Here is a 12,057-nt window from a genome sequence, read left to right as displayed (position 1 = left end):
TATTTTACATACAGAAAAGCCTTTCAGACATTTTTGAACTCCCACTTCAGAGTCTGACTCGTAGTAAGTACTTCTGCATATTTAACTCTACCCACTGAATAATCCCCTTATATTCAATGGAACTAGTAACATGTATAAAAATGCATGAATGCCTAAATCTTCTGATGAATTCAGGGCTTAAGTAACTATAGTAAGGAAGGGACAGAGGCACTTCCAGATTAAAATATTAATATTAAAGTCAGTGTGCAATTCTCCCATTAATTCCACAAGATTGGTATTAAGCTCTAAGATTTTCATAAACATGAATTCTTCAACATATACTGGATATACAGCCTAAAGAACTGTGTTTACAAGGTGTGTTTACAAGGGTTTTAGAATGATTACTAGGGGATAAATCTAGAAAATGTACTTTATTTGGGCTGGTCAAAACTATTCCTAAATTTGACAGGTCAAATGAAGCTCATCTTGTTAAAACCCCTCAAATCATATAATGAATTGCTTCCATGCCAGACACACTTGATCCAGCTTACACATGATTTAGATCACATTTTTAAAATTAAAATTGTTTTTTAATTTTTTAATTTTCTATTATGGAACAAAAGAATGAAGTAGATAGGAGGAAAGCGTGGAATAATTAATTATTCTTTGAGTAGAAATGTGAAATAAATGGAAAATTAACTGTGCCTCAGTTTCAACTGACTAGACCCAATAGAATATCTACTATATCACATAATTATTATTAAACAATGATTGGAAATCTAACACCTGTTAAAAACAAGAATGTTAATATTTAAGCTATCATCATCCAGTTTCAAAATGCACAAAAGAAATAGCCTGATGAATGCTGATTCATTCATGCCAAAGCTTTAAGGGCTGTATGGAACTTTTGAAAGCATAATCCAGATTCACAAAATCAAAGCTTTCTATATTTGTGTCATTTCTCTTTTTAATTTGCTTTTTTTTTCCCAGTGTGTTTTTATAAGCAAAACAAATGCTATCTCTCCAATTCTGCTTTAAATCAAGAAGCAAGCTCCTGATGAGTGTTCATGAAGCTGATTAGAAAATTGCCTTATAAACAGCATCATTAAGTGGCCTGTCAATCAGCAGTGATACAGTGGTATTGCTGGTGCCTCAGTAAATTACAGCTATGCCCCATGCTTGGGAAACTTAAATGTACAATTCTGAGATTTCTTATTGGCAATTAGATGATAAATGCTGTGTTATAATGCTTAACAGCTTGAGAATATATTTATCACATACTGTATCTGCAGAATACAGAAAAAAACATTAATTGGAGCAGAGTTTCTTAAGATGCTGTTAAAAAGGAATCCCCAGAGTTAAACTGAAATATCATAAAAGAGGCGCCTTTTTCAGGTTTTTCAGGAGTGATGCCATAGGAAAGCTATACAGATTGTAGGATCTCTTGACATTCATTCCATCTCCTTTTATTTGCATTTACTGTTTGGTTAATGACATGAATTGCCACTTAATATATACTAAAAGTACTTGAAATTTTTGGAAGATTTAGGTTTTTTTCATATTAAATACAAGGAAAAGCTTCAAAATGTAAATAACAGGAAAGTCTGTTGCCACATGCTGACCTAAACTTCTATAGATAGGACATGCTACTTGTTAATTGTATATGAATCCACATTGACCTGGAAATAATACACATGGAAGACAACTCTTAAGAAATGCTGAGGCTGCAAAGTCATGGACTTCAGAGCAAGGGGATGACAGAATTAATGTTTGCCTGTGCAATTTTAATGCAGTTTCTTTGGCCTTCTTCCTTTAATTACACAGTCCCATTAACCAAGCAGGGCAGACTCATTTTGGCAAACAGTACTCTCTTAACTGACACCCTCTGAGTTCTGATTAATCATGGTGCCCTTATGCCTTATTTACTGCATAAACTGCATTGAATGCATGCATGCTGAATTCCTCAAAGGTTTGTGTTGCTCATTATGACAGAATTGATGATACCATTGGCACATGTGAAACTGTTCAAGAGCAATGACACAGACATATTAACATCTTATGTAGTATCTTAAAGATGATAGTACAGCTTTCATTTTGGAGTATCCTGTGCCTTACAGAACCAAGGCAGAGCTCTCAGGAATGTCAGAGTGCTGAAAAAGCAGCTTGAGTGCTAAGAGAAATGAATAGCTAACTTGCAAGTAGATAAAGTACCTGCATAGAGTAAACACTCCAGACAATCAACTGCCTGAACCACAAGAAAATCAGCAGTGCTTCACCTTATTCCTCCCAAGTGTGTCTGTTCCTGCAGGGGGAAAAGCTGAGGTTGTACATATCTGCACTGTCTACTGTGACTGCAGATTCATTCCTAGAGAACACACCTGGGAGCTGAGTGATGCCAGTGTCTCAAATCTGTAAGTATCATGACATCCAAACACTAATTAATTTTATTTCTCTGTTTCTGGTTTTTCCTTAGTTTCAGTCTTGAATTTATATCCATAGGAGTGCAAGTTGTTTTCAAATCAAATGTCTAACACCATCTTTTGCTGTTGGATAAATACCTAGGCAGATCCTACGGACACCTGGATGCATCACTTGAGCATTCCAGTTTACTGACAGCAGAAGTAGGTTATAATGCCTGGACAGCAGTGGAAAATGAGGGACATAACAAACAGAAATAACAAGAGAGAAATAACAAGACAGAAATTTTGGTCTCAATTCAGTTCTTCAAAACGGAAGATGTCACCGGTCTACCTAAAACACCCCCATTCTCATTTTCTCAATCTCTGTATTCATATCTTTGCCTATTTTGATGCTATCTACCTTTTCTCCAAAACATGCTTCTAATCCTGAATGGAATCTCTCATTGCTATTCTGCCACTTTCTCTTTTTTCTTCCCCTTGACTTGGCTTGACTCCCCCCTGCCATATGAATTTACAGCCCCAAAGAAGTCACAGCTGCTTCTATGGCAAGACATAGAATCATCTATCAAAAATTTGTATTTCTTAACTCACCTAAAAACAACAGCTTTGCTTAGTGATGTGTAATTGGTGTGCATGTCTAAAATTAATAGTTCCATGGCACACTCACTACAGTCAGTTGTTAATGGCTTATTAATTACACATCAGGATGCCATAGACAACTTACAGCCAAAATGTAAGTTTTTACAACACACAACAAAAGTCAGTGATGACATCCACCAGATTTTCATCCTCTATGGAACTTGATATAACAGCAGAAAAGAAACACCTTTTCCACAAACATCTAGAGCCAAAAACTGTGAGAGAGCAGTGGTCTCTCAGATACAACATGCAAAATGTTTACAAAGGGAACAGTGAATGAAGAATTGAGACACTGTAGAAGAGATATCCAGGACTGTTTGCCATTAGGGTACAGGAATAGATCACTGCAGAGAAAATAATTTCCTTCAGTGTCATATTTTTGGGAAGAAGAGATCAATCACATACACTAGTATGTACTAAAAATATAAACAGAACTAAAAGGTCTACAAACAAATCACAAAGGAGGAGTCAATGCTTAGTGGCAATGCTTACCTACTTGAACAACCCCCCGAAAATCTAAATAGCACACATTCATTAAATGAGTCGTCACAGATAAACATATTTCATTTTTTAATTCTGGAATACTCTAGCCAGATGTGATTGATTTGTCCTCCTACTGGTCCTTGCCCTTTTGTGGTTCTGCAGACATCAGAAACTGGCAATAACTCACCACATGCCGCAGAGAGCTTTTTTGTTTTTGGAAATCTCCAGGCAGCGTGACATTTACATTTAATATGGCTGGTTCTGGGCATTTAAGGATGAAAACAATTAAAGTATATTTGCAAGGGATGTGACAAACGGGTATTTGTACTCTGGCCAATTTTTCACTGACTTTCATTGAAGTACACCAGCTTTGAAAGTTCCAGCTTTGACTCTGCTGTTGTCTAAAAAAGATGATTTCCCAGTATCCATGTGGGCAGGCTGACTGATGAGAATGCCTTTAGGGTTAAATGCCATCACTGTAAACTATGAGGTCTCTTTCTTGGACAAATTCAGCCCCCACACTCACTGATGACAGTTCAGTCAGTGCAGAAATCCACAGAGATAATTTGCGCCCTCACCAATCTAAAAGGTGGCTTTCTGGCTCTCTGCAGATCTCCCTCTTGCTCAGAAAGGTGTTCTGACTTTACAACAGGCATCCTTCAGCAGCAGCAGGTTGCTTAGAGATAATCAGTGGGATCCCTTGTGAAGCTGCCCTCATGGACAGGGGAGCAGAGCATAGTTGGCAGATCCTCAAGGAAGTCTTCCATAGAGCACAAGAGCTGGCAATCCCCAGGAGCAAAAAATCAGGCAGGGAAAACAAGAGATGGGCATGGCTGAGTAGGGAAGTGCTGGTCAAATTAAAGAGAAAGAAGTAAATGCACAGGCAGTGGAAACAAGGACAGGAAACCTGGGAAGAGTACAGAGCTGAAATACAGCTGAGGAAGGCCAAGGGAAGCTGAACCTGGCAAGGGATGCAAGAAATTACAGAAAGGGCTTCCACAGGTCTGTTATCCAGAAAAGGAAGGTCAAAGAAGGTGCATCCCCCCCAGTAAACAGTGGTGGAACACTAGTAACAATGGATGGATGAGGAGAGGGCTGAGGTACTCAACACCTTTTTTACCTCAGTCTTTTTGTCAACCTCTCTTCCCACTCCTCTTGAGTGGATGGAGAGCAGGATGAGGACTGGGAGACAAAGTACTTCCCACTGTAAGTAACAGCAGGATTCCTGACTATCTAAGGAACCTGAATCTACATAAGTCTACAGGACCTGAAGAGACATATCCCAGAGTCCTGAGGGAATTGGCTGATGTAGTTGCCAAGCCACTCTCCATCATATTTGAAAAATTCTGGCAGTCAGGTGAAGTCCCAGGTGACTGGAAAAAGGGAAACATAGTACCTCCCTTTAAAAATGTAGGAAGTAGGACTCTGGGCAGTACTGACCTGTCAGCCTCACCTCTGTGCCTGTGAAGATCATGGAACAGATCCTCCTAGAAGCCATGCTGGGGCACATGGAGGACAGGGAGATGATTTGATACAGCCAGCACAGATCCACCAAGGACAAGTCCTGCTTGAGCTACTCAGTGGTCTTCTATGATGGGGTGACAACACCAGTGGAGAAGGCTCCCCAGAGAAGTGGTTAAGGCTACAGATGTCATTTATCTGTAATTGTCTTGGACATAGTTCCCCACAACATCCTTCTCTCCAAACTGGAGAGGGATGGATTTGATGGGTGGACTGTTAGGTGGATAAGGAATTGGTTGGACAGTCACATTCAGAGGGTGATAGTCAGTGACTCAGAGTCTCAATGGACATCTGTGACCAGTGATGTCACTCAGGGATCCCTATTGGAACCTTTGCTATTTAATGTCTTCATTAATGATGTAGATGAAAGTACTAAGTGCATCCTCTGCAAAATTACAGAAGACACCAAACTGAGTGGCGCAGTTGACACAGCTCAGTAATGGGATGCCATCCAGAGGAACCTAATTATAGCCTTCCAGTAGAAGCCTACAAGAAAGTGAAGAGAGGCTTTTCCCAGGGTCATGCAGTTAAAAAATTATTTGGACAACATTCTCAGGCATGGTGTGATTCTTTGGGTTGTCCTGTGCAGGGCCAGGAGCTGGATTTGATGATTCTGATGGGTCCATTCCAACTCAGGACATTCAAAATGTCTTCAGTTTACTTCAGGATGGTAATATCATTACTCAGGTAATGGTAATTGCAATGATAATAATTAGTCAGGTTTTGGAGAGTCATCTACTCTGTGTACAGCTGTGCTGAAGTCTCTCTGGGATTCTTTTATTCTACTTTTTATTCTATTCCTTCCTAGCAATTATTACCTATTACTGCTGCATAGAAGGAACATATATACATTCTCTATATTCCATTAAAGATGGCTTTCCAGCTGAGTTAAAATTACCACTGGAAGTGGTTTGAGCTAGTTTAGAACTAAGGTACTCATAGGAATTTTTCTGTAAGAGTCCCACAGTAATAGTGTTGCTTCAACAGTGTGATCTAGAAAAGCATATCTGTTTATCACCTTAAAGCAGCCTTTCCTAACTGAATGCCAGGGACCTGCTACCTTGCTAAAGAGGAGCTGGATCTGAATCTCTCTCCCCCTAATTCCAAACATTTATCGAACCATGTGGAAATGAATTGAATGTGTGACCTCAAATCCCCATTTCAAGCCTTTTCACAAAGTCTGACTGAGTTTTCAAGCTGCTGTTCAGCAAAAAATGCAAATACAGGCTTAGAGGCCCAGCATAACTGAGCTCTGTGTTCATCAGTCATTTAATGTACACCAAGTGGTCTTTGCGGCTCAAAATAATTTTATGCAATGCTAAGCAAGGCCCTGGTTGTTTTTGCTGACTTGCAGTAAGCCAGTGGGATGCCAGGCTGCCACCATCAGAACATCTGCTTCATTGGAAAAGGATTTCAGCAGGCCATGCCTTGTAATAAATGATATGACCCTGGCAGGCTGACAGCAGCACTCCTGGGGGCAAACAGCTTGCCAAAGGTCAAAGCCACCCAAGGCTTTGGGACAGCAACATCATTTCTGTCCACTCCACCCCTACCCAGAGTCTTCGAGCTGCAGTGGATAAGTGAAAAAATACATCACTGATAATGTATCTTCTGCCAGTAAAGAACAAGAGAAGGGAGGGAAAGAGAGGAAAGCTGAGGAGAATGGGAATCCAGCTGTGAAGCTATTTACTCTGCCACTGAAAACAAAGCTATTCCCAGAAGCACCACTTAGTTTGCCTCACTTGGAACTGGGGTAGCAAAATGTGTGATATAAACTATTTCAGTTATGAAACAGATTAGACAGTGCTTGTACAAACAGCCTCCCTAGCACAGATACCTGCCCATTTTAATTTGCAACCTTTCCCAGAACAGCCCCTGACCTTTTTTCTTTCTTTTTTTAAAGAAGTTACTCATTTTCTTTCATCTTTTAGACTATGAATTCTCCTAAAACACAAACCACAACAGCTTTTTTAAACTTTTTGCTCAATTCACAATGCAACATCAATAAAACCCCAGTGAAGTATAAAATAATGCAAATATTTCAATTTTACTAACAATGTAAGCAGCATCAAAAATATTTGGGATCCTGTTCATCTACCTGTGACATTAGCAGTCAGTGGATGCTCTGTTGCTACAGTTAGAGAAAGGTCTTGCTCCCATTGTTATTGCTATTGCCTTTTGAAGTGAAATGACAGTGGCACTCTTTCGAATGGCAGCATTTTACAGCAATTTAAGTTCCTGCCTAAAGAAGGCAAACTGGCATGAAAATTATCTGGAAAGCACAATCACATATACACAGAGTTTACACAGATAAATAGATAGGTTGATATATACACACACACACATACATACACACACATATATGCTGGCATTTTCAGTACAGGCATCACATACAGCACTACCAAAGGCCATAAGGATGAAGAATAAATTACTTGGCAAGATTATTTTCTAAAGTAATTTCACAAAAAATGAACCATCTCCTAAAAAAGCCTACCATTACCCTCCAACCTCTTCTTTGATGAGCACTGCAGCTGATTTCTGCCTTCATTTTTATTTACTTTCCATGAAAGCACCACTGAGGACCTAATGAAGAATGCTGGTAGTTCTGGCATTATTGGATTTTTTGTTATTTATTTATTAGACATGAGAGCTGTTATCAGCAAGCAGTCAGGTGAGTCAAATCAGACAAAGCATTATCTGATTCCTGTGCTGTAAATCAGATTTTAATAGAGAAAAGATCAGTATCCCTTTGGGAATGGAAAGAATATGTTTATAATGTGTTCTGAGTGTGTGCTACACAATAGCAAGTATGAATAAAAATATTTTTTCTAATCAATTTTCCACTTTCTTCTCCAAGTTCTTTCACCCATAAGATGAGAACTCAAATAAATGAAAATTCTGTTTGTGGCAAGTGCTAGCAAATAACGAAGATAAGCATGCACAAAAGCATGCATACATGCTGCATTCTCAAACAGACATACAAAAAATACTGAATTCTGTAATACTAAAAGCCATTATTGTTTCTCTGCTAGCAGAATAACTTACAGATTTCGGGTTTATCTAATTCAGCCACTGAAATGAGACCTTTGGTAGATTATTCTTAACCTGAACACAGCTTTTGTCCTAGGTATTTATCCTTGTCTTTTTCCATTCAGAACCTATGAAGTATCATGACAGCACCTGTACACTGGACACTGATAAGGTTTGACTACCCCTTGAAGGTTTTACAAATTTTAATTGGCAGAGTAATCTAGATATGCTCAGGCAGAAATTGATGTTAAACATCAAAAACCTTGATGCAAGGCCAGCTCTTGCTTGTACTGCAGTGTTATTTGATTTTTGATTTGCTAGAAATTACTGTTTGCAAAAATGAGGGCTCCCCAACCACATAAAGCATTGCTGTTTGAACTAAAATCTGAAATTAGTTTACTGCCCAGATACCTAAATATCCTGAGAGCTCAAAAATTGCTTTTTAAAACCCAACTTGTTAGGTCACATCCAATTAATTCCATAACAAACTTGAGGAATAGGCCTTTCATGTCATGCTCAGCTTAAAAATTTAATTCCTTTTATGATTTACACATGAAAATGAATTTATAACCCCATAAAATTATTCACTGAGGTTTGCAAGATATTTGCATGGACGTTTACAAAGGTGTGTGCTCAGATTGCTGTTAATGAATGAATAGGTAAAGCTCTGCCATTGCCAGCCCTTAGCAGCAAGGCTGACATCCATATCACACTTCAGTTTCCGTTCTTATTATTCTATTTCCTCCCACTCGATCCTCTGCTTCTTCATCCCAATTTACAGCAGGATTAATATTTTTTGAAGTAAGTGCAAAACTGCAGGCAGCATAGAAGTCCAGTAATACAATGGAAGTTAGCATGAAACTTTAACTATCAGAATGTAGATCCTATTTATTAGGGAAAAAAATCCAACCAAGTCACAACTAACCACATGCTGAATTGAAGATATTGGTTTCCCTTTTGGGAAATGTAATTGCACTTCAATTTTTTAATCAGTGTCTGAACAATAATTTAATTCAATGGTTATTCTGCATTTGGATGTGAAAAGGTTATCTCTAGTGGCTTGGGTGAGAGAGCAGTTTCAGGTTGTAATGGCCTTTATGTCTCAGATAGATTGAGGCTCTTCAAGGAAGACCAGCTCATTTTTTGGTTTTACATAGATATCTGTGATTAATATGGAGAAAGAACTACAACCTGGGAGAAACATGAGTACTGAGACTGAAAACAGCCTGTGACAGGATGCAATATATACATCACTACCAAAACACTGTAAAGGTCTGCTCTCTTTCCTCCTGGAAAGGAACAGTAACAAGGGCAGGGAGAAGGAGAGATGATGGTGTTGAGTTAAGATGAAACACGCAGGAAACAGTCACATAAATACTTTTTTGTCCCCCAGAAAAACAAACACAAAAAAAAGAGATGGAATTAACAGTATCAAAATCCTGGTGGGTCCATATCCAGTTATGATCAATGTTTAAGAATCTGATATCTCAACCCAACCCTAGAGATAAAAAATATTTGCTGCCATTTCATCTCCCCCCTGCATCCTCCTATAGCTGGCACAACTGACTTGCAATCCCTTTCTCTTTAGCTTTAGGAGATCAGGCAATCATAATTCAGTAGTAACAAAGAACCAAACCAGACAGACCATCTTTAAAATTACCAACTTTCTAATGAACACCTTGTAAATCTGATGAAATTTATGGAAATAAACTGAAAAAATCTGTTGTATCTGAAAAATGGCTTTTTCAACTAATAAAAATCAGAAGAAAGGGCTGCAGCCTCATTGCATCTACCACATTTTGATCCACACAGTAGCCTTTTGCAATACAACACAGGATCCAGACATGCTTCCTTCATTAACATGAGGCTGGTTAGAGCTTCTTGCACCTCATTCTGAAGGACAGAACATTTTCTGAGAAATTAGTACCTCAGTGCAATGGGTCACTGAAGTTGCTGGACAACAGGAGATGAGAAGATGAAAATTCAGTATCATATCTGTCAACTGTATTTATACACACAATGAAAATATCTGACTCTTTTTCAAATTAGGGAATGTCTCTCATGCAATATATTCAGCTCTTTCAATCAGTTTAAAAGGACAGAAATGTTGCTAGCCAGACAGCTCTTCATCTGGCAATTCTCCCACAACCCAAAACTAATGTCATATTTATATATTTTATAGTTAATGAGCTACTAATGCCTACCACCACCTTAACGGCACGTGCTCAGGCTCTCAGTGGAACCAGCAGATGTTCTGCTGGCTGGCACAGTGGGTCACTCACAGTAATTCTTGGCCAGTGAAGGCACTGCACTGCAAACTGTGAGAACAGCATGCCCTTTCTGCATGGAATGGCTTTAAAGCCTGGACACGTCAATCAGACTGAGACTAGAGCCTCTCCATTACTGCTTTGCTCCCACTTAAGTTTTAATGAATGTTCATTGAAAATATCCCATTACTTCCCTGTGTAAATGCATCCCAAATGACTCCGTGTGGGAAGAAGAGGCAGGAGGATGAAAGTTGGTTTGATTTTTTGGGTTATAAAACCTTCTATCTCTACAGATAAATGTCCCTGCTCTAGATCAAATGGACTCTTTTCCACTTTAAAGTAAGAAAAAGGATCTATTCATTCAGGGTTGAGAAACAGACAATATACATGAAGCAGTTCAGTCGAAGTGAGGTAGCTTTGCTAATCTGTATCCCGTTAGTATTTGTCTGTTGTAACTTTATGGCTTATAAGCAGGAGTTTAGACACTCATGGCTTCTTCTCCCTGGAGGGCAATGTATCAAGATGGTAATGTATCATGACCTCAACAAATGTTCTGTTTGAAGAGCACAATGACTCCCAAATGGAAAATGTGTTTCTGCCTGAGAGATCTCAGGTTAAAATGTATTTCTCTATCTCTTTTTTCATAAGAACCCCTCAATTTCTAGGAAAAAAAAATGGCCTGGCAGGGATTCAATGCCATGCTTCACCTTCACACTTGTAAGGCCCTTCATGACTGGTGAAAGGCACTCCAAAGGCAGGGTGAGGAGCAGAGCAGAGCCCCTGTCCCAGAGCATTCTCACTTACTGAGGTTCCACCTGAGGCCCGTGGTGGTCACACTCTCGCAGGGGCTCCCAATGGGGATGAGGCCGCACCAGGGGCCCTCCAGGCCCGTGTCCACATGCAGCTTGTGCTTGCCCTGCAAGACAGAAGTGTTTCTGCTGTCAGTGCCTGCCCAAACGGCATTTGATCCCAGAGCATGCAAACAAAAGGGGAGGTACTTGGGGACAGTCCCAGAATGTTCCCCAAGGGCTCAGGAATATTTGATTGCAGCAGGAAGTCAGAACATTGATGCTTACAGAGGGAGGAGAGGTGTGTGCTTAGGTTCCAGACCTTAGGGCCTTCAAAAGTTTGTTTCTAGACTTTTCTAAGCAGAATCTAGTTTTGCTCATTCTTACCTGGCATTATTTGAACAGGTCATTCTGTCAAACCTAGGCTCTTTATTCCTGTGAAATGAAGGCATCCTGATCCATTCCCACATTTTTTCCTCATCTAAACAGCTGTGTTTCACTTCCTAAAGAGTGCTAGTCAAAGCTTCACTGAAATGCTTCAATTATTTTGACAACATCTGTAAAATTTCATGTACTTCTCCAGGCATGTACTCTACCCAGAAGGAGGAATGCATGCAAAAATTTAACTAGGTGCTAGAGAAATGAACCAAAATATTTAGAGTAACCTGCTTACAATAAATAATGAAAAAAAAGAAATTAAAACATTTTTTTACATCCAAGATATATTCATCTAGTAAGTAAAACATTCATGGGATGCAGGAGAAGCAACAGCTATTAATGATGATATATTTGAGATAAATCTCTTCATTAGCACTTGCAGCTCCTGTGTGAACATCCCGTGAACAGTTACAAGGAAGAGTAGAAACTGGAAATCTTTAAAAGAATGAAAAGTGCTGAGTGTTACAGTTCTAGTACAATCTGTGTTTTAAG

At 39.2% G+C, this 12,057-nt stretch overlaps 1 protein-coding gene across 4 annotated transcripts in view; it reads right to left on the bottom strand.

Moving 5' to 3' along the window:
- TPK1 (thiamin pyrophosphokinase 1) overlaps positions 1–12,057 on the bottom strand; it is a 304,414-nt gene that overhangs the window by 52,031 nt on the left and 240,326 nt on the right. For all 4 annotated transcript variants that reach the window (XM_074541251.1, XM_005486976.4, XM_005486975.4 and 1 more), the window contains one exon: positions 11,144–11,255. In XM_074541251.1, coding sequence (XP_074397352.1) covers positions 11,144–11,255 — 112 coding nt within the window. The remainder of the gene's footprint in view (positions 1–11,143; positions 11,256–12,057) is intronic.

The sequence above is a fragment of the Zonotrichia albicollis genome, chromosome 1, assembly GCF_047830755.1.
Source record: "Zonotrichia albicollis isolate bZonAlb1 chromosome 1, bZonAlb1.hap1, whole genome shotgun sequence".
Taxonomy (NCBI): domain Eukaryota; kingdom Metazoa; phylum Chordata; class Aves; order Passeriformes; family Passerellidae; genus Zonotrichia; species Zonotrichia albicollis.
This window is presented reverse-complemented; position numbering and strand designations above follow the sequence as displayed.